At 42.0% G+C, this 24,443-nt stretch overlaps 1 protein-coding gene across 1 annotated transcript in view; it reads right to left on the reverse strand.

Annotated features, from left to right (window-relative positions):
* LOC311240669 (scavenger receptor cysteine-rich domain-containing protein DMBT1-like) overlaps positions 1-24,443 on the reverse strand; it is a gene marked incomplete at both ends in the record, with an annotated part of 98,350 nt that overhangs the window by 67,459 nt on the left and 6,448 nt on the right. The window contains 2 exons of the mRNA XM_084329242.1: positions 274-386; positions 3,316-3,624. Coding sequence (XP_084185368.1) covers positions 274-386; positions 3,316-3,624 — 422 coding nt within the window. The remainder of the gene's footprint in view (positions 1-273; positions 387-3,315; positions 3,625-24,443) is intronic.

Raw genomic sequence — 24,443 nt, forward strand, 5'->3', positions numbered from 1 at the left:
TGATGTATTAACTAATTCAATAACTGATTGTTTTCAGTTACTTTGGGGTTAATTTCTCAGACTAATGTTATCTTGTTAACATCAGTATGACAATAAAAATGCTTCCCTTCAAACATATTTTTGAGTCATCCAACAATTAGCCTAGTGACATAAGTATTTGACATTTGATTACTGTATTTCTATAGTAACTATGGCTGACTATATAGTTACCATTACTTTGTGATCAGATTACTGTAATCTGGCTATGTTTAATTCATTACTCCCTGATCCTACCTGAGCGACAGCACTGCTAAAACCCTTAGTGCACACTGCCCCCCACTGGCCAGCATAGAGCATCTCCACTCTGCCAGAGCATCCTTCGCTCCCTCCGACCAGCCTCAGGTTACCTAGGAAACAGAAGGTAAACAGTGGCTCAAAGGTTGGAGGATATGACAGAAGAATGGTACCTAACCTGAACACACTTCCAGTGAATCTATACTGAACTGACCTGAACACACTTACAGTGAATCTATACTGAACTGACCTGAACACACTTCCAGTGAATCTATACTGAACTGACCTGAACACACTTCCAGTGAATCTATACTGAACTGACCTGAACACACTTCCAGTGAATCTATACTGAACTGACCTGAACACACTTCCAGTGAATCTATACTGAACTGACCTGAACACACTTCCAGTGAATCTATACTGAACTGACCTGAACACACTTCCAGTGAATCTATACTGAACTGACCTGAACACACTTCCAGTTAATCTATACTGAACTGACCTGAACACAACTCCAGTGTATCCTCAGGGCTTAATTGGTGCCGTATTGAGAATTGAGAAGGACAGTGGTTCTCAAACCCAACTAAACACCCCCTATCCAATGTCCATGTTCCATAATGCCGCCTCAACCCCTTACATCCAATGGGAATTACATTTTCAGCTCTCAAATAAGACTATTTTCTGTTCATCATAGGTATCTATGAAATTCTCCGCCATTAATGTTTCTATTTGGCTCAATTTGTTGGGTCAATTAAGCCAGTGTTGTGTGTCATATGAAGGCTTCTAACAATGGGACCCAATCAAATCTTCATTATAATTTTCTTTTACTCATTTAACTTTTTACTACCAAGTGTGTATAAATTAAACATTAGTTTCAAGTTTCAAGTTTCTTTAATAGTTGTCATACAGAAGTACAGAATACTTTCAAAATGCTTCTTACTGTTACGCTCCAGAGACTGTGCTAGACAAGATAGTATCAAATAACATAGTATAGCATGTAATTTAGAAGTAGAAAATGAGGTCACAGTGTTCAGTATAGACATATGTACAATGTTCGATGCAGAATAGACGTAACTGAGTTACCATATAATATACAATACTATGCAGTGTACTAATGTACAGTACTATATAGTGCAAAGCAGAAATGGGATGAGGTACAATTTAGGTACAATTTACAGTAAGGTGTACGAGTTGTAGTGCAATCCTTCATCAATAAATATAAAGTGTGGGGAGTGGGTGCTACAGTGTGTTTGTTTAAAGTGAGTGTGTGCTATAAAGTGTGTGGAGTGGGTGCTACAGTGTGTTTGCTTAAAGTGAGTGTGTGCGTGTGGATGTGTGTGCTATGTGCGTTTGATGGTTGTTGTTGTGTAGTGTTCATTGTTCGTTTAGCAGCCTGATGGCCTGGGGATAGAAGCTTCTTCTGAGTCTTTCTGTGCTCGCCTTGAGACTCCGGTATCGCTTGCCTGACCGCAGCAGTTCAAAGAGGCAGTTGTTCGGGTGACTGGAGTCTTTAATGATTCTCTTAGCCTTGCCCCTGCAACGCTTGTTGTAAATGTTCTGGAGGGTGGGGAGCCCCCCTCCAATTGTGCGTTCGGCTGAACGTGTCACTCTTTGTAGTCTGCTTCGGTCTTGTGCAGTGCTATTCCCAAACCAGGAGGTGATGTTGCCAGTCAGGATGCTCTCTATTGTACATGAGTAGAAGTTCTTAAGGATCTTCTGACTGACTTGGAACTTCCTTAGGCGCCTGAGGAAGTAGAGGCGTTGTCGTGCCTTCTTCACAACACTGTCAATGTGTGTGGTCCATGTCAAGTCCTCGGATATGTAGGCTCCGAGGTACTTAAAGCTGTTGACTCTCTCAACCGGTTACAATTACAGAAAGTAAACCTTTTCTTTGCTAAAAAGTTACACTTATTTGCTAAAAAATGTACACCGTTACTGCTGTAAAGCACTTTGAGCTGCAATTCTTGTATGAAAGGTGCTATACAACTAAAGTGTATTATTATTATTATTATTATTATTATTATTATTATTATTATTATTATTATTATTATTATTATTATTATTATTATTATTATTATTATTATTATTATTATTATTATTATTATTATTATTCCCCTGAAGTGGGATTTAGGATTGTGATTGATTGATTGATTTTTATTGTGGAGTAAAGACAGCATCCAAGGGATAAAAACATGAGAAAGTGCAAGCACTTATTTCCACCATGGTCCCTGATTTTGGACAAGGACAGACATCATAAAATATAGAGCATCATAATAAAAAATAGAGCATCATAATAAAACATAGAGCATCATAATAAAATATAGATCATCATAATAAAAACATAGAGCATCATAAAAAACATATACTGTAGCAACCCCATAAAACATTAACCTGTATAACACTTCTACATATACTATCAAGAGACTAACAGATACGCCCTACCCTCTCCTTCCTAGACGTGGCTACTCTACAATTCACTGGTTAGCCATTTATTTGTGGCACGTCTAAAGCTTCCCCCCTCTTCAATGTTTTTCAGGGCCACTGGAAGCTTGTTCCACTCCAATGCCGCAGAATATAAAAAAGTATCCGTGCCCATTAGTAGGTTGAATTTTGGAAGAATAAAATCAGTACTGCTCCTTCTAGTGGAATATGAATGATTGTCACGGAAGCGATTGAAGTAATTTGATAGATATTTCGGACCCGTATTTTGTGTGTAAGACCTAATTTGATGTGAATTACCCTTTTATTGACCGGAAGCCAGTTTAGTTGCCTAAAGAAAGTTGGCCCTAGGTGACTGCATGTAGGCTCCTCTCTGGTTCCAGTCAAGTTGTTGTCCTGATATTGAAAAAATTATAAATAAATAAAATAAAGCACCCCCTTTTGAGCATCCCAACGCCCCCTTTCAACAATTCTGCACCCAGCGCTCCCCCAACAACACTCTCTCAACGCCCCCGTGGGGGGGGGGGGGGGCAGTGCCACCCTCATTGAGAAACCCCATCTTAGGATGACCAAAAAGAATTCTTCCCACAGATGCAAACTCACCTGAGCAGATGACCCCGGCATCTTCGTCGTGAGCGCAGGTGTGATCGTAAAAGCCCCTGTGGGCGCAGTCGCCCAGAGACGTCTCGTTGCCCAAGCAGGCGAGGCTGTTCATGATGATCTTCCCGGTGCCCTCGCCGAAGTAGCCCTCCGTCGTGGCGCTGAGAGCGCTCCCGCACCTCAGCTGCCTGCAGACCACCTCGGCGTCGGGCAGGTCCCAGCTGTCGTCGCACACTGTGCCCCACTCTCGTCCCGGCCGCTTGACCTCCACCCGTCCGGAGCACCTGCTGATGCCATTGACCAGCCTGACGGCTGGGAGAGAGCGACCGTGACAGAGTCAGACGATTGTGATGATTAGACGATGTGAGATGAGGTCGGACGAAATGTGACATTTGTTCATGGGAAGAAAGATTTTCAGGTTTTAAACCGTGTGGGTATTAAACAGGAAGAAAGACTGCCAGGTTTTAAACTGTACAGGTATCAAACAGGAAGAAATACTGTCAGGTTTTAAACTGTACATGTATCAAACAGGAAGAAAGACTGTCAGGTTTTAAACTGTGTGGGTATCAAACAGGAAGAAAGACTGTCAGGTTTTAAACTGTGTGGGTATCAAACAGGAAGAAAGACTGTCAGGTTTTAAACTGTGTGGGTATCAAACAGGAAGAAAGACTGTCAGGTTTTAAACTGTGTGGGTATTAAACAGGAAGAAAGACAGTCAGGTTTTAAACTGTGTGGGTATCAAACAGGAAGAAAGACTGTGAGGTTTTAAACTGTGTGGGTATCAAACAGGAAGAAAGACTGTCAGGTTTTAAACTGTGTGGTAACCTGTTCCACCCGACGGGACCGGATCCGGTCCCAAAATGGCATCTGGTCATAAATCAATTTTTTTTTTAATGTTGCATATAAGTTGAGATTTTTTTATCAAACGTTTTGAAGTATTAACATCACTAACATGCCACAAAAGCATGTAGAATGTATATTATCATCAATACGTTAGTTTAGCAATTGGTTAAAAGTGCCATTAGATAGTTTTAAGTTTTCGATTTTCTGAAGTCTATTCCAAGACAGCGACCATTTTGGAAGATTTGAACCATGGGAATTGTAGTCTTTTTGCAGCCATTTTGTGGAGGGCATCTATAGCTGTGGATCAGCGTTGGAATTTTGCCGAACTACACTTCCTGGCAGATACTATGGGCGTTCAAAGTTCAGCGTTCTAAATGAATAATATCAATAACTGTTATTATTCGCGATAATAAGCCACAAAAGGTAACGTTTTTGACAAATATTGAAAAGCAGTTAGTTTCTCCTCCCTATTGTTAGCATGTAGCAACAATTAGATCTGAAATTAGTTTCAAAATGGTTGCACTGTGGTGAAAATAAAAAATTACAGTAGATATCATTATCTGTTCTTATGCACGCCTGGTGATACTAAATCCAAATTGAACTCGGGCATTTGAAAGATAATATATGTATATTATATATAAATGTGCGAATTGGCTATAATAAGGTAATTTATAAGCCTCCTATTCTATATTCTATAATAATATTTCAAATTGCATTGGTCCGGATGGGAGAATTCAGTACTGTATCTACAGAACCTTCTGTTTAATCATCTTCCCTTTATTAATTTCCTTAGATTTTTTTGTACACATGATCTCAAGAAGGTACTGAACGAGATCAGTTTTTTTTTTTATGTTTGGTCATTATTAGGATGGTGTTATTCACTGTCAAAGATGCAAAGAAAAATCATAATTCATATTCTCCTTTGTTTCATCACAATTTAAGCAAGCCTAGTAATAGACACAATATTTCTGACACTGTGAATACATTCCCTGAGGTCCATAGATGTACCTAGATACCAAGAATATGCAAATAGCCCTTGTAGAAGTGGAGTAATATTCCATTTACCTAGGTATATATTTTAGGCGGATTTTCACCAAACAGGAAGAAAGACTGTCAGGTTTTAAACTGTGTGGGTATCAAACAGGAAGAAAGACGGTCACGTTTTTAAACTGTACAGGTATCAAACAGGAAGAAAGACAGTCAGGTTTTAAACTGTACAGGTATCAAACAGGAAGAAAGACAGTCAGGTTTTAAACTGGACATGTATCAAACAGGAAGAAAGACTGTCAGGTTTTAAACTGTACAGGTATCAAACAGGAAGAAAGACAGTCAGGTTTTAAACTGTACAGGTATCAAACAGGAAGAAAGACTGTCAGGTTTTAAACTGTACAGGTATCAAACAGGAAGAAAGACTGTCAGGTTTTAAACTGTACAGGTATCAAACAAGAAGAAAGACAGTCAGGTTTTAAACTGTACAGGTATCAAACAGGAAGAAAGACTGTCAGGTTTTAAACTGTACAGGTATCAAGCAGGAAGAAAGACTGTCAGGTTTTAAACTGTACAGGTATCAAGCAGGAAGAAAGACTGTCAGGTTTTAAACTGTGTGGGTATCAAACAGGAAGAAAGACTGTGAGGTTTTAAACTGTGGGTATTAAACAGGAAGAAAGACTGTCAGGTTTTAAACTGTACAGCTATCAAACAGGAAGAAAGACAGCCAGGTTTTAAACTGTACAGGTATCAAGCAGGAAGAAAGACTGTCAGGTTTTAAACTGTGTAGGTATTAAACAGGAAGAAAGACAGTCAGGTTTTAAACTGTGTGGGTATCAAACAGGAAGAAAGACTGTGATGTTTTAAACTGTGTGGGTATCAAACAGGAAGAAAGACTGTGAGGTTTTAAACTGTGTGGGTATCAAACAGGAAGAAAGACTGTCAGGTTTTAAACTATGTGGGTATTAAACAGGAAGAAAGACTGTCAGGTTTTAAATTGTACAGGTATCAAACAGGAATAAAGACAGTCAGGTTTTAAACTGTACAGCTATCAAACAGGAAGAAAGACAGCCAGGTTTTAAACTGTGAGAGTATCAAGCAGGAAGAAAGACTGTCAGGTTTTAAACTGTGTAGGTATTAAACAGGAAGAAAGACAGTCAGGTTTTAAACTGTGTGGGTATCAAACAGGAAGAAAGACTGTGATGTTTTAAACTGTGTGGGTATCAAACAGGAAGAAAGACTGTGAGGTTTTAAACTGTGTGGGTATCAAACAGGAAGAAAGACTGTCAGGTTTTAAACTATGTGGGTATTAAACAGGAAGAAAGACTGTCAGGTTTTAAATTGTACAGGTATCAAACAGGAATAAAGACAGTCAGGTTTTAAACTGTACAGGTATCAAACAGGAAGAAAGACTGCCAGGTTTTAGACTGTGTGGGTATCAAACAGGACAAAGACTGTCAGGTTTTAAACTGTGTGGGTATCAAACAGGAAGAAAGACTGTCAGGTTTTAAACCATGTGGGTATCAAACAGGAAGAAAGACTGTGAGGTTTTAAACTGTGTGGGTATCAAACAGGAAGAAATACTGTGAGGTTTTAAACTGTGTGGTTATCAAACAGGAAGAAAGACTGTCAGGTTTTAAACTGTGTGGGTATTAAACAGGAAGAAAGACAGTCAGGTTTTAAACTGTGTGGGTATCAAACAGGAAGAAAGACTGTCAGGTTTTAAACTGTGTGGGTATTAAACAGGAAGAAAGACAGTCAGGTTTTAAACTGTGTGGGTATTAAACAGGAAGAAAGACTGTCAGGTTTTAAACTGTGTGGTAACCTGTTCCACCCGACGGGACCGGATCCGGTCCCAAAATGGCATCTGGTCATAAATTTTTTTTTTTTTAATGTTGCATATAAGTTGTGATTTTTTTATCAAACGTTTTGAAGTATTAACATCACTAACATGCCACAAAAGCATGTAGAATGTATATTATCATCAATACGTTAGTTTAGCAATTGGTTAAAAGTGCCATTAGATAGTTTTAAGTTTTCGATTTTCTGAAGTCTATTCCAAGACAGCGACCATTTTGGAAGATTTGAACCATGGGAATTTTTTTTTTTTTTATATTTTTTTTATTATTGCAAAACAAAAAATTATTAAAAGTCAGTACTCAACACACAATGCATAATGAAACTTTCAGTAAAGGTGGTTATAATATATGCAAGTACAGAAACAGGATAAAACAAAAATAGTCTATAATAACATTTTAGCCGTATACAGTGTATATCCAGCGAAATTACAATTATATAAATGTTAGTATATAATATACCCCTAATACCTATTTTCTAAAACCCTACACACATATGCTCCAGCTCAAACCCCCCCCTCCCAGACCCCCTCTTGGATAGTACCTCCATTATCCCTCACTCCTAACCAGACACCACCATTATAAGCTAGCTTTTATTCTCTCCACCACTTCTAACCACATTGACATTTTGGATTCATTGAGCCCCAGAATTCTTGCTGTAGATATTTCTTGATATATCACATCAAGATATGTAAGAAACCACACTTTTCGGCACATTTTTTCCGGTTGAAACCAACGTGATGCGATCAGTTTTTTAGCTACTGTGATACCCGATAAAACCAATCTTTTTAGTTGTGGATTCACTGCAAACTCAAAAACATCATTCAATAGTAATACCGCGGGGTGTACAGGTATATTCCAAAATACGAGTGTTGATAATTGTTGGGATACATCTTTCCAGAATGCCTTAACTGGTGGGCAGTCCCAATACATGTGCATAAATGTTCCTTCGTCCCCATTTGTACATTGGGAGCATTTGGAGTCTTGTATAAGCCCCATTTTGCACAGCCTTATAGGAGTCAAGTATGTCCTGTGAATATAGTTCAGATTGATTTGTTGATGATCCGGGTTCCTTGATGTAAGTCGGACATTTGCCCAGGCTCCTTGCCAATCAAAGTCATATTCCAGGTCTGGTATATCCCTCCTCCAGACAGTGTCTATTTGAAGGGTTTCATACGAGGACGTTAGTAATTGATAATAAAAACCATGGGAATTGTAGTCTTTTTGCAGCCATTTTGTGGAGGGCATCTATAGCTGTGGATCAGCGTTGGAATTTTGCCGAACTACACTTCCTGGCAGATACTATGGGCGTTCAAAGTTCAGCGTTCTAAATGAATAATATCAATAACTGTTATTATTCGCGATAATAAGCCACAAAAGGTAACGTTTTTGACAAATATTGAAAGCAGTTAGTTTCTCCTCCCTATTGTTAGCATGTAGCAACAATTAGATCTGAAATTAGTTTCAAAATGGTTGCACTGTGGTGAAAATAAAAAATTACAGTAGATATCATTATCTGTTCTTATGCACGCCTGGTGATACTAAATCCAAATTGAACTCGGGCATTTGAAAGATAATATATGTATATTATATATAAATGTGCGAATTGGCTATAATAAGGTAATTTATAAGCCTCCTATTCTATATTCTATAATAATATTTCAAATTGCATTGGTCCGGATGGGAGAATTCAGTACTGTATCTACAGAACCTTCTGTTTAATCATCTTCCCTTTATTAATTTCCTTCGATTTTTTTGTACACATGATCTCAAGAAGGTACTGAACGAGATCAGTTTTTTTTTATGTTTGGTCATTATTAGGATGGTGTTATTCACTGTCAAAGATGCAAAGAAAAATTATAATTCATATTCTCCTTTGTTTCATCACAATTTAAGCAAGCCTAGTAATAGACACAATATTTCTGACACTGTGAATACATTCCCTGAGGTCCATAGATGTACCTAGATACCAAGAATATGCAAATAGCCCTTGTAGAAGTGGAGTAATATTCCATTTACCTAGGTATATATTTTAGGCGGATTTTCACCAAACAGGAAGAAAGACTGTCAGGTTTTAAACTGTGTGGGTATCAAACAGGAAGAAAGACGGTCACGTTTTTAAACTGTACAGGTATCAAACAGGAAGAAAGACAGTCAGGTTTTAAACTGTACAGGTATCAAACAGGAAGAAAGACAGTCAGGTTTTAAACTGGACATGTATCAAACAGGAAGAAAGACTGTCAGGTTTTAAACTGTACAGGTATCAAACAGGAAGAAAGACAGTCAGGTTCTAAACTGTACAGGTATCAAACAGGAAGAAAGACTGTCAGGTTTTAAACTGTACAGGTATCAAACAGGAAGAAAGACTGTCAGGTTTTAAACTGTACAGGTATCAAACAGGAAGAAAGACTGTCAGGTTTTAAACTGTACAGGTATCAAACAAGAAGAAAGACAGTCAGGTTTTAAACTGTACAGGTATCAAACAGGAAGAAAGACTGTCAGGTTTTAAACTGTACAGGTATCAAGCAGGAAGAAAGACTGTCAGGTTTTAAACTGTACAGGTATCAAGCAGGAAGAAAGACTGTGAGGTTTTAAACTGTGTGGGTATCAAACAGGAAGAAAGACTGTGAGGTTTTAAACTGTGGGTATTAAACAGGAAGAAAGACTGTCAGGTTTTAAACTGTACAGCTATCAAACAGGAAGAAAGACAGTCAGGTTTTAAACTGTACAGGTATCAAGCAGGAAGAAAGACTGTCAGGTTTTAAACTGTGAGAGTATCAAGCAGGAAGAAAGACTGTCAGGTTTTAAACTGTGTAGGTATTAAACAGGAAGAAAGACAGTCAGGTTTTAAACTGTGTGGGTATCAAACAGGAAGAAAGACTGTGATGTTTTAAACTGTGTGGGTATTAAACAGGAAGAAAGACTGTGAGGTTTTAAACTGTGTGGGTATCAAACAGGAAGAAAGACTGTCAGGTTTTAAACTATGTGGGTATTAAACAGGAACAAAGACTGTCAGGTTTTAAATTGTACAGGTATCAAACAGGAAGAAAGACAGTCAGGTTTTAAACTGTACAGGTATCAAACAGGAAGAAAGACTGCCAGGTTTTAGACTGTGTGGGTATCAAACAGGACAAAGACTGTCAGGTTTTAAACTGTGTGGGTATCAAACAGGAAGAAAGACTGTCAGGTTTTAAACCATGTGGGTATCAAACAGGAAGAAAGACTGTGAGGTTTTAAACTGTGTGGGTATCAAACAGGAAGAAATACTGTGAGGTTTTAAACTGTGTGGTTATCAAACAGGAAGAAAGACTGTCAGGTTTTAAACTGTGTGGGTATTAAACAGGAAGAAAGACAGTCAGGTTTTAAACTGTGTGGGTATCAAACAGGAAGAAAGACTGTGAGGTTTTAAACTGTGTGGGTATCAAACAGGAAGAAAGACTGTGAGGTTTTAAACTGTGTGGGTATCAAACAGGAAGAAAGATTGTCGGGTTTTAAACTGTACAGGTATCAAACAGGAAGAAAGACAGTCAGGTTTTAAACTGTACAGGTATCAAGCAGGAAGAAAGACTGTCAGGTTTTAAACTGTGAGAGTATCAAGCGGGAAGAAAGACTGTCAGGTTTTAGACTGTGTGGGTATCAAGCAGGAAGAAAGACTGTCAGGTCTTAGACTGTGTGGGTATCAAGCAGGAAGAAAGACTGTCAGGTTTTAGACTGTGTGGGTATCAAACAGGATGAAATTGTCGATTTTCCACCATTTAAAATCCCTTTCCCAGACTCTTCTTAGATTGTTTCCCCAATTCTCACTAAACCTGTGTGGCATCTGAGGTCTGCTATTATGTAACTCCACGCAGACCTCAGTTGAGTCCAGTCAATGTATGCTTTGTCTGGACTATGAAATAGCCTGTACACAGTACACATTGCGTCACAATGTGATCAGAATCAGCCAGACCACTTCCAGAGGTAGTCTGGCTCACATTCTCTTCTGTGTCACTTTCACCGTGAAATAGCTGTGACATAACTTCACTGGCAGAAAACCTTTTCTTCAAGGTCATTTTCAATTGAGAGAGAACATGAAGAGAAACCACATAGAGCACCAAGAGAAATGGTTTAGAACGCTGCTATGTACAGTAAGCTCTTATATGATTGCTCCTCCCCTATGTTGCGTAAACTACTGTATATGTCGGGAAATATCAGAGTTATCGCAATGTGGGTATTATACCCCTCCCCCAGTGCCATGAACCATGGTATCAGAATGCAGTACATGATGAACTATGGTATCAGAATGCAGTACATGATGAATCATGGTATCAGAATGCAGTACAGGATGAACCATGGTATCAGAATGCAGTACATGATGAATCATGGTATCAGATGATGAATCATGGTATCAGAATGCAGTACAGGATGAACCATGGTATCAGAATGCAGTACATGATGAACCATGGTATCAGAATGCAGTACATGATGAATCATGGTATCAGATGATGAATCATGGTATCAGAATGCAGTACAGGATGAACCATGGTATCAGAATGCAGTACATGATGAACCATGGTATCAGAATGCAGTACATGATGAACCATGGTATCAGAATGCAGTACAGGATGAATCATGGTATCAGATGATGAATCATGGTATCAGATGATGAATCATGGTAGAATGCAGTACAGGATGAACCATGGTATCAGAATGCAGTACATGATGAACCATGGTATCAGAATGCAGTACATGATGAATCATGGTATCAGATGATGAATCATGGTATCAGAATGCAGTACAGGATGAACCATGGTATCAGAATACAGTACAGGATGAACAATGGTATCAGAATGCAGTACATGATGAATCATGGTATCAGAATGCAGTACATGATGAATCATGGTATCAGAATACAGTACATGATGAGCCATGGTATCAGAATGCAGTACATGATGAGCCATGGTATCAGAATGCAGTACATGATGAGCCATGGTATCAGAATACAGTACATGATGAACCATGGTATCAGAATGCAGTACATGATGAATCATGGTATCAGAATGCAGTACATGATGAGCCATGGTATCAGAATGCAGTACATGATGAACTATGGTATCAGAATGCAGTACACCAGGGATTCTCAAACTTTTTTATACCACGACCCCATTTTATTTAGGATTTTCTTTGGCGACCCCACACTTAATGTATGGCATAATTTCAACGTGGAATTAAGGAATATCAAAATAAAAGCACACATTGTTGAACTTGATCATGCATATTTATTAGAAAATGTTATTACAGCACTATGTTATCAATACACATTCATAAAACAAGGCATATTTAGCCAAAATATGTTGCCAGAACATTACAACAACAAATAGGATTTCCGGTTTAGCTGCAATATGTAGCGCACGCAATTGGTTACAGCTCCGCTCCCGTTATCCTTAATTTCGTTTAAAAACCTTATTTGGACAGTACCAAAAGAGATTAGACCACATCGTATGTATTGATAAGACCTTCTACTAACTATATCAAAAGACAACATGGTTAGGGATAAGGAAAGGACGGGAAAGAAACAAGAAACGGCAAATCTAACGGCGCAGATTGAAACTCGGTCAAAGACAATGACAGGCGACGCGGTGGCAGAGCCGTTGGTGAGCCCCTGCGCGGGGAATATAGAGGAGAATACACAGGGAACAAAGACAACTGTACCCGAGAGGGAGACAACAGATGACAACATAACAGGAACATCAGAAAAAAATACCGTGAAGGAAAAAGCAGGCGATTTTGAGAAGATAATAGCAAAATCATCCATCGGAGCCCTCACTGCTCCAACAACATCAACTGACACAAGCAGTTCAATTACACAACCCGACTTCAACTCTCTGACTATCCTGATAAAAGAACAGATGGTCGCTTTCAAAGCACACGTTGAACACATCGATACTAAATTCGAAGAGGTTATGAGAGCGGTCGCTTTACAGTCCATGCGAATCACGACAGTGGAGAATTCGGTGACAGAAATCACAAAGGCAGTCAAGGCGGGCGAGGGTGGCATGACAGAGATGGGGAATGAGATGGAAAGAGTGAAAGAAGAATATCGGAGGGAAATACAAGGGCTTAAAAACAAAGCGGCGGAGAGGCAACTAGAAACCCAACGCTACCACAGGCGGAATAACATCCGCATTGTAGGGCTTGAAGAAGCAGTAAACTGCGAAGATCCCAACTTTCCAACAGTGTTATCAACGATTTTGAATAACATCGATCCAAACAAAGTGCCAGAAGTGGAACAAGTTTACAGAATCGGTTCTCGGGGGCAAAGAATCAACGGGCCAAGAGTCATCATTGTCACCCTGCGGAAGACTACAACAAGGGATGACATCATCAAATATGCTCGCAACCAACGTGGGAATCTGAGTTATGATGGTAAACCAATATTTATCTACGAAGATTTGAGCAAAGATGCCATCAACCGACGTCTACCATACAAAGTTGTGATGCAAAAGCTGTTCAAAGCCGGTTACAAGCCAAGGCTATCATACCCAGCGCTGTTATCATTCGTGGGCAGTGACGGTCGCAGGTCAGATATACACACACCTATGGAAGCTGAGGATTTTCTGAATCGAATTGGAGCAAATAACCCAAGGCAGGGCGAAAATGTCGGAAACATATAAGCCTCTTTCTCATTGTATACCAGTGTTAGAATGACTTTATTGTGTTCATCAAGGTAGCAGACGATATGCAAGCCGTCTATAACAATGTGTATTGTGTATAATACGATTCATAATACATTATAATTTCAGACTCTGGTCTCGGAGGAGACAAATACATATCATTGCAAAAAGATCTATCTGGAATATTCTGGGTTTATCGCTCAAATGCCCTGGGTCTCTTAGATCATTCTGGAACATAAAATAGTCTAGGCACTAGCATACTCTACAACCTTCTAGAATATAAGGCACCATGACAACGAAGCCTACAACTCTAACAATAAACATCCGGTGTGTATACACATAGCAGATAACAAATTAAATGAAGTTCTATCAGTCTTTAATAATATTTTAAAAATTAACCACACTTAAACGTATGAACACTACAAGGTTATTCTAACAATTTAAGTAATCACTCCATTGAAGGCACATTGAAGCTCTAAAAGGCGCTGCTTTTCTATCTTATCTAATATGTTAATTCGAGACTAGTGGCTTCTCCACGTTGATAATTATTCTATCTCTCATTCCTTATCTATATCTTTCCATTGATTTTTATTTTATTTAATTTTTTCTTCTCATTACTCTATATTTTTTAAAATATATTTTAACTTACATTGTTCTTTTCCAATGTTCTTCACATTAAGGTGTCAATATTGCTCTACAATCTTTTCCTTTTTTCCTTTTTTCCACACGTTAGTAGAGGGTTCAAATGAATATGTCGATAATAGTTTATTCTCTTTTTTTATTGTTTATTTTATTTTTTCTGTCATTTATCACAACACTTCATTACAGTAAGGGAAGGTGCAAGACCAAAAGCGACATTCTATTGCAATAGAATGGAAATGTTAGATCCTATGGCAATTAGCATAGGTAGATTAAGATTACAATGCTCAGTTTGGGCAATCCGGTGGACTAGGGGAGAAAGTCAATCGCGGAGGATGTGTTCTTGGAACACAGGCCTGTACGACTTTCTGGGTGAGGGGAAATTAGGGGATTTTTATTTGTATATATATATGTTTTTAAGCTCAGCTCTCAACGGGACCTCATTAATTGGATGTACATCTATTGTAGCTTCACACTCCAGAAACATTACCAAAAACTACACAAAAACATGCATAGATTATGGCTAGTTTGAATATAATGGTATGGAACACCGGAGGGATAAACAAACAACACAAACGCAAAAGCGTGCTCACACTGATGAAAAAAGAACATGTGGACGTGGCTTTATTAAGCGAAACGCACATTTTAGAGGAAGACATAAATACGTTAGCGGATAACATATACCATAATATTAGTCACTCTTCTTTTGTTACGAGAACTAGAGGGGTAGCCATAGTCGTCAGACGCAAATTAAATATCGAATTGAAAGGGGTATGGTCGGATGCTGAGGGGCGCATAACTATAGCTAGGATTATACACAATAACAGGAAAATTGCATTAGCAGCGGTATATGCCCCAAATTTGTACGAAGTGGGTTTCTTCACTTCACTAACCGGAGAAATGTTAAACCATCCCGAATACTCATATATAATAGGTGCGGATTTTAATGCCATTTGGAACCCAAGGATGGACAAAACTTACCTTACCTTTTCCAGCGAACAAAAAAATGCATCTAAAGCATTAAAAGATTGGTCGAAATCAACAGGGGTAACTGATTTATGGCGTTCACTTAACCCCATGACCCGCAAGTACTCCTGTCGTTCGTCGAGACACAACACACTATCCAGAATTGATTACGTCTTTGCATCCCCGAGAATATTTGATAAATATGAAGTGGAAATGACACCCAATGCGCTATCAGACCACTGCTACTTAATCCTGAAAGCAACATTTGGTACACTATCTTCCCGGGCCCCAAGATGGCGTTTTAATTCTATGCTGCTTAACAACAATGAATTCATTACACAAATTAAAGAAGCCCTCACAATATTCCTACGGGATAATGCTAACTCGGTGCAAGATCCCAGAATATTATGGATGTCGGTAAAGACTATGATTAAGGATTTCTCGGATAGATTTTCCTCCATATTGCGCAAAAATCAAAACACAAAACTATCTGAAATGGAAACGCTTTACTCAACGCTTTTTAATTCTTTAAAATACAACAACTCTACTAGACTAGAAAACCAAGTAAACATTCTAAAGACAGAGATCAAAGCAATATACAGACAAAAATCGGAATTGCAAATACGCAGCACAAGACAACAGCAGTACTTCCAAGGCTCTAAACCTAGTCACCTATTAGCCATGCGACTAAGAATTAATGCAAAATTTGCAGATATAACTGCCATTAGGAAACAACAAGCTCTAGTAACAGAACCCAAAATAATAAACGATACATTCAAAGAATTCTACTCCGATTTATATAATTCAGAAACGACCTTTGATCAAGACAAATTAGACACATATCTTAATCAAATTACTCTCCCTAAAATTACGGAGGAAGACGCTAAACAGTTAGAAGTACCGATCACATTAGAAGAACTCAAGGAGGCCATATCCGGAATGAAAAACGGCAAGGCTCCGGGAATTGACGGTATCCCATCAGAAATGTACATTTCTTGCTGGGACATATTTGGACCCTTATTACTAAATATGATCTTATACTCAGTCAAAGAGGGAAGTTTCCATAAACACCAAAATACCGCACTCATTTCAGTTCTTCACAAAAAAGACAAAGACCCCACTGAGTGCGGTAGTTACCGTCCTTTAAGCCTCCTTGGAACCGATGTCAAACTGTACTCTAAGATATTAGCCATCAGATTGCAAAAGCATATGACGTCTTTAGTCCATCCGGACCAAACAGGCTTCATAAAAGGTCGTCTGATCAATGATAACATAAGGCGAATACTGCACGTACTAGATGCTGACAAAGAGGACAACACACCTAAGGCGATACTATCCCTGGATGCTATGAAAGCATTTGACAGGTTAGAATGGTCGTTTCTATGGGCAGTATTAGAAAGGATGGGGTTAGGAAAAGGATTCATTGATATGATTAAAGTACTATACAAGGACCCATCGGCCAGGATTACAACAGGCACATTCATCTCCGATATCTTTCCGGTATCACGCTTAGCCAGACAGGGTTGCCCTCTTAGTCCCGGACTATTCGATCTATCATTAGAACCTTTAGCACAATTTATAAGACAATCCCAACACATAGAACCAATAGTAATCAAGGGCACACATCTTAAAATTAGTTTATATGCGGACGACGTAATATTGTTCATGCAAAACCCCAACAACACATTGCCGCATATACTCAAGTTGATAGAAAACTTTGGTGATTTATCGGGATTTAAAATAAATTGGCCTAAGTCGGCGTTTATTCCTCTTAACACCAGTGCAAAAAAAGACACAACCCTCCCAGGTGCGATACCCATGGTCAAACATTTCAGATGCTTGGGTGTGGAAATATTTCCCACCATAAGACAAACGGTGAAGCACAATTACACAAAAATACAGAACAAAATCAAAGACGACCTGGACAGGTGGGCAAAACTTAAAAACTCAGTACAGGCAAGGGTATCAATAGTTAAGATGGATGTATTACCAAGAATCAATTTCTTCAGCTCAATGCTTCCGTTACCTCCTCCAGAGGGCTACTGGAAAAGATTACAAACCTCCACATACAAATTTATTTGGAATAACAAACCACCTCGCATAAAAAGATCCACCGCACAGAGAAATAAAGCAGACGGTGGCATGGCAGTCCCAGATTTTTTACAATATTTTAAGGCCTTCACTTTAAGACCAGTGAAGATATGGTCTGATCCCCAGGCTTTGGTATCTTGGAGAGAATTAGAAGAAAACATGGTAGCCCCACAGAGACTGGAAGACATAGCACACACTAAACTTTCAATCAAGCATTGTGAGCGAGAATTTGGCCCAATAATTACCCATGCAATCAGAACATGGCGGGAAACACAAAAGAAATATCCTAACCCTCAAGAATGGCATAATCACACTCCCATATTCAATAACAATGCACTCTTAATGGGAAAACGACCTATAAGATTCCCTATATGGGAAGAGAAAGGCATACACACATTAGGGGATATTTTTAATAACAAGGGCCTCTGTAGTTATGTCGAAATATGTATAAAGTTTAACCTCACCGAGTCCACATGGCTTTTTTACATACAGTTACGACTTTGTATGAGATCTCACGGTGTTCCATTACTCGTACCAATTGAACACCACAGATACCATAAATTTTTCTATGAAAGAGATACATTGGGAGGTTTTGTATCAAGTTTTTATTATCAATTACTAACGTCCTCGTATGAAACCCTTCAAATAGACACTGTCTGGAGGAGGGATATACCAGACCTGGAATATGACTTTGATTGGCAAGGAGCCTGGGCAAATGTCCGACTTACATCAAGGAACCCGGATCATCAACAAATCAATCTGAACTATATTCACAGGACATACTTGACTCCTATAAGGCTGTGCAAAATGGGGCTTATACAAGACTCCAAATGCTCCCAATGTACAAAAGGGGACGAAGGAACATTTATGCACATGTATTGGGACTGCCCACCAGTTAAGGCATTCTGGAAAGATGTATCCCAACAATTATCAACACTCGTATTTTGGAATATACCTGTACACCCCGCGGTATTACTATTGAATGATGTTTTTGAGTTTGCAGTGAATCCACAACTAAAAAGATTGGTTTTATCGGGTATCACAGTAGCTAAAAAACTGATCGCATCACGTTGGTTTCAACCGGAAAAAATTTGCCGAAAAGTGTGGTTTCTTACATATCTTGATGTGATATATCAAGAAATATCTACAGCAAGAATTCTTGGGCTCAATGAATCCAAAATGTCAATGTGGTTAGAAGTGGTGGAGAGAATAAAAGCTAGCTTATAATGGTGGTGTCTGGTTAGGAGTGAGGGATAATGGAGGTACTATCCAAGAGGGGGTCTGGGAGGGGGGGGTTTGAGCTGGAGCATATGTGTGTAGGGTTTTAGAAAATAGGTATTAGGGGTATATTATATACTAACATTTATATAATTGTAATTTCGCTGGATATACACTGTATACGGCTAAAATGTTATTATAGACTATTTTTGTTTTATCCTGTTTCTGTACTTGCATATATTGTAACCACCTTTACTGAAAGTTTCATTATGCATTGTGTGTTGAGTACTGACTTTTAATAATTTTTTGTTTTGCAATAATAAAAAAAATATAAAAAAAAACAACAAAAAATATATATATATTATTGTAACTGAGGGGTACAATTCCCTGACTGTATTGATAAGTATGGTATCATTAAACCACTACCGCTTTATGTACTTTAACTACTGGCCATACAGTACACGATATCTAAATATGATGAACACTTTCCACAATGAAATCGGTTCCAGTCAAAGGTAATAATCAAATATTTAATGGAGCAAAAGGTACATAGAATATTTATCTTACATTTATCATTTGAATGCACTTGTAAGGCAAATGAGTACTCGTAGGCAAATCAACACTGAATGTCCAATCTCTGGTTACGCAGGAAGCAAGTATACAACCTGGCTCTTAGGGAATTATATCTATGGTACACCTAATGATATAGCGGGATATTCTGGAGGGGGTCCTCCCGGTTGTAAGCCGGTAGGGGGGGTAGGAGAGCCGTCGGTAGTAGACCGTCTGGTCAACGATATCTATGGAGACTTCAAGTACAGAAGACAGTGCAATAGACTCTTGATCCGCAGATGAATACACCTTGGTTCTCTTGTAGGCTGTAGCTCCACAATGAAGAAGAAGCTAGGCGACCTCAGTCTCTCTGAGCGCCGACTCAACTTGACTCCTCTCGGGGGTAAATCCAACACTCACAGGCGTCGGCGATTATCCGCTCCACAAATCACAGTACCAAAGCAAATATATATTCCAGCCGCATAGGGCTCAGCAGTCGTCGGGTAGGTAATCCAGTGTACACGTCCCTCGGTCCTCGCCTAGATCTCCTCGGATGAAAGCGCCATGTGGTCGGCCCAACCTGGATAAGACTCTAGATAACACGAGGAAGCGTTGGAGATGCTGGTCACCTTAGAACTCTAACCGCACGATGCACCATACACGATAGACTATTATTACTTGATAGAAATACGTCGCACTCGACGGTACAGTGCCAAACTCTGACAATTCAGTTATTAATTCGCACAAGGTCTCAATGCTATTCTAAGGCCAAACAGGCCATACCTCACCGCACGTCGTATCGTGGGTGAGGCTTCACGTTCTGTTACTAAGTTGGGAAGAAGGGTAAGGGACTTCTACATTTACTTGCGCCATATTTATATGCACGGTGAACAAATAGTGCCACTCTCATTTCGGTAGCCGTATCCCTGAGCGGAGCCGGGGCTAGTACGGACATGTCTCGTTGGTACCTTTGAACTTGACGCCAGGGGCTGGTCGTCAGCTGGGTTGTGTTTGGTGTCCACATACCTCCAGCTCGCTACTTCTGTTAACTCTTGAATCTCGGTGACTCTGACTCCCACGAAGACCTTGTATCTGCACGAATCAGACCGGATCCATGTGAGTACTGTCGTGGAGTCTGACCACAAGATTGTTCTTTGCACCGGGATGGTGAGTTCACGTTGGATTAACGTGGCGAGCTGCGCTCCTGCTAGGGCTGCGCAGAGCTCTAGACGCGGGATAGATTGTTGCTTTCGTGGGGCTATTCTTGAGCGAGCCAGGATGAAAGCAGTATGTATTTCTCCTCCCTCCTCTCGGGCACGCAAGTAGGCCACCGAACCGTAGGCTACTTCGGAGGCGTCGCTGAATACGTGCAGGTCCATCTTGCATGTCTCTGGCCTCACTGTGGGTGGGAAGTAGCTGCGGCGTATATTAACACCTGGGAGTGAGCGGAGTTCCGTCTCCCACTCTCTCCATGTGGATGCAAGGTGTTCGGGTATGGGATCGTCCCAGCCCTGGTCCTTGTCCCATAGCGCTCTTACAATCATCTTTGCCCTGGTGGTGTAAGGTAGAATACATCCCAACGGGTCATATTGTCTGGCGAGTGTTCTGTATACACTCCGTCTGGTGGTCGGTATTGCCGTCGACCTTCCCTGCTCCTTGGTCAGGGGTTTGTGTCTATAATGGAGCGAGTCTGTTTTGAAGCGCCAGACTAGTCCTAGTGTCATTTCTTGGGCTTCTCCTGGGATGGTCGCCATCCAGGTGTCGCTGCTCGCTGCCTTGTCCTCGGGGGAGAGGCTGCGCAATACTTGCGGGTCGCTGCTGGCCCACTGCCTGAGATCAAAGCCGCCTTTGATCAGGGAGGCGCGGAGCTTGAGTAGAAGAGCCTCGGCTTCTTCTGGCGTCGAGACGCTTTGTAAACAGTTGTCCACATAGAAACTATTTGTCACACTTTGTCGGACCTCTTCATCTGCTGCTGGGTCCTCTGCAACGTGTTTTTGCAGTGCAAACGTAGCACAGCATGGGCTGCATGTGGTTCCGAAAGGGAGGACTTCCCGTTGATAGATGGCTGGTTGCTCATCCCCGATCCTCTCTCTCCATAGGAACCGCAGCTGGAGCTTGTCCTTTGGGTTGAGGTTGCGCAATACTGGGGGGTCGCTGCTGGCCCGCTGCCGGAGATCAAAGCCGTCTTTGATCAGGGAGGTGCGGAGCAGCGCACGACGTCGCCAGTCAATTTTCTTTATGTGTCCCGCTGTGATTAGCTTGTTAATCTCAGCGCGGTACACAGTCTCTTGAGCGGGGTCTTTCGCTAGGCGCCGCTCTGTGTTCAATAGATACCGCTCCGTCGCTTCTTTTGTGGCGTGAAAGGTGGGCATTCCCTCTCGCCTCAGGAGTGGAGTTGCGTATCTCATCACTCCGTTCACTGTGACTCTCTTTGTCCCTTGCTCGAGGAGGGCTATAGCGTAAATATCTTCCTTAGAACGAATGTCTTTCTTTTCGTTCTTAAAGGGCATTGTCTCTAGTGTCCATAGCCTCTCGACATGCTGCAGGAGAGTGGTGTCTTCTTCTGTCACTCTGGAGTGGAGGCAGCTAGTGGCTGCTGTTCGGTTAAGAGACTTGGCGAGGGGGCCTTGTAATGTCCATCCTAGGCGGGTCTCGACTGCTGCAGGACAACCTCTGGGTCCTGTATGGACCCGGTCTATCGGGACTATGAGGTCTGCATGGTCGGAGCCTATCAGCAGGGTCGGGGTGGCACCGTCTATGAGCGGGATAGGTAGTTGACGCAGGTGCACATATTTATCCATCAGCTTGGCGATGGGTAGGTGTACTGCGATAGTCCTATTTCTTGGCTGGTGAAAGCATTAGTAATCCTATACCGTCTCTCTGACTGCCCGCTTGCTGCGATAGTGAAGGAGACATTCTCGCCCTTTATCGTCTTTAGATCTCATCTTATTGTCCGAATCGTCATCTGGTTTTCGCTCCCCCGCAGCCCCAGCTGGGCCGCAGCGGACGCGAGGAGAAGGGTCTTCTCTGACCCGTCATCAAGGACGGCGTAAGTGTCCATGACCTTATCTTGGTAACTCAGTGTTACGCGGACCACCTTTAAGAGCACCTGGGCGCCCCCGCTGCTAGCGGGGTCAATGTACATAACACTTGCCTTTGTGCTGCTGGATGGTGCAGGCTTTCTTCTGTTACTGTCGTGTAGGACATCTAGGTGGGCTCCGTCACACCGACTACACCTCTTCTTTAGGCGGCACTCGGCTGCCATGTGACTGCGTGCACATCGGTAACAGCGCCTGTTGGACTTTATCCAGTGACTCACTTCTTCAGCGGTCATCTTCTTGAACAGGTCACATTGTGACAACCAGTGTTCCTTTTCGCAGTACGGGCACACCATCTTCCACTTCTCTTTCATCGAGGGGGTACTGTGGTTCTTGCTGCTCGGTACTGATTCTGATTGGTGCATGACAGTCACCAATCTTCGGCCATCGTTTGCTCTCCTAGGTCCCTCTCTGGAGCTTGGTGTGCTCCGCACGAACGTATCCAACCGTAGGCTGCTGACTTCTCTCGCCAGGAAGTCGGCTAGGTCTAGGAGGGATGGCTCGGGACCGTTAGGATCACGGTGGTCTCTTTGCCGCCTGAAGCGCTCCTGTCGGGCGGGCGGCAGCTTCTCTAAAATCCTCTCGACATTCGAGTTTGCGTATAGTTCGTGCATACCCTTTTCTCGTTGCGCCCCCAGCATCCCTACCAGGGATTGTACTTTGATAGACAGGTCGTCTAGTGAGCGATTGTCTGTTGCTGGGGGTAGGCGGTCAATATGCCTTATCTCTTGTATTACGTAATCCCATATACGTCCATATCTTTGGTCTAGTGCTGCTAGAGCCGCGGTGTATGGGGTCGTAGAGGTGGCATAAGCTAGCGCTATGTTGTGCGCTCTGGGCACTTTCAGGTGCTTCAATAGGATAGCATACTTGTGGCGTTCATCAGCTACATCCACCATCATTGTCTCTAAGCACATCCGTAGCTCCGTGTACTGTGCTCGGTTCTCATGGGTGAAGTCTGGAAACGTCGGTGTGCCAATGTAGGATGCCGTGGATGGCTGGCACATCGGTGAGCGTTGGAAGAGAGGCCTCCTAGGCGAGTCTCCTCTTACGCCTCTCGGTGGGCTGGTACCGGCAGGGTACCATGGCCCGCTGGTCCAGGTGCTATTCCTCGGGACTGGTCGTGCGTCATGCTCACCCGTGAATAGAGTCGGGGGTCTGTAGCGCAGAGCCGCGGGGGTATAGCCTGGGCTGTACTGGACCTCCTGGTCCTGTGGAGTAATGTGCTGCTGTCGGGCTTGACTCTCCTCCTCTCCCTCTTCTTCCTCTGTCAGGTCATCTAGATCCTGTAGTCGTCTATTTAGCCTCTCCGCGGTATACGCCGTTCCTTCCTTGTAGCTGGGTCTCACTGGGACCAGTCGGGGAAGGAGTTCGGAGGGGGGTATAGGCTCTCTCTGGTGGTCGGGCTCAGGGTCGCTTAATCGGTTAGGGGAGGGTGCCCTTGACCCGTGTCTTGACGAGGCCCTGGAACCCCTTGTGGAGGGAGGGGGTGTTGCCCTGGCGATCAGCTGCTCCATTAGCTGCGCTTGTAATCGGTCGCGCTCGGCTTCGCGCTTGGTGAGAGCGATGTCGCGCTCTGCTTCTCTTTGGGCACCGGCAGCGGCACGCTGGGTGTCGGCCCGGTCTCTTGCCATATTCTCTTCCGTCTGAAGGCGTCTCATCTCCAGACGTATACGCTCTTCGTCGCTCCGTTTCTGCGCTTGAATGCGTTCTCTTTCCATGGTAGAATGTTCGCGCTCACTAAGCGTCTGTGCTTGGAGCCGATCGCGCTCTGTGGAGGCTGCTAGGCTGGCGAGGAACGCCTGTGCCAGCATCTTGTCCGCCTCGCTGGGGGAAGACGCTGGTTGAGGTGATCCGCTCCTGGCAGTACTCGTTGGGGATGCGTTCTCCTGCGGGGAGTCCTGGAGCTCTATCTCCTCGGCGCTCTCCTCATCTTGTTCCGTGCAGAGTTCCATCTCTGGAGGGTTGTCTTCCTCCCGGAGCTCTCCGGAGACTACTTCTTCGGTCTTGGCGGGGGGTAAAGTCGTGTCAGTTCCCTCCTGGTCCCCACCGTGAGCTTGGTCAGTTACATTAGAACCCACTAGGGCCTCTGTGGTCGGGGTATCCTGGTTGATAGGGTCGGACATAATTTTACTTTCTACTTTTACCGCGTTTACCGTTTTTAGAAGGCTAGGTAGTATACTGGCAGCGTAATCCTCTAAGTACTGAGGTGGCTGCCGTCTGCGCTGCGG

The sequence above is a fragment of the Notolepis coatsorum genome (genome assembly GCF_963971535.1).
Source record: "Notolepis coatsorum genome assembly, chromosome: 14".
Lineage (NCBI taxonomy): Eukaryota > Metazoa > Chordata > Actinopteri > Aulopiformes > Paralepididae > Notolepis > Notolepis coatsorum.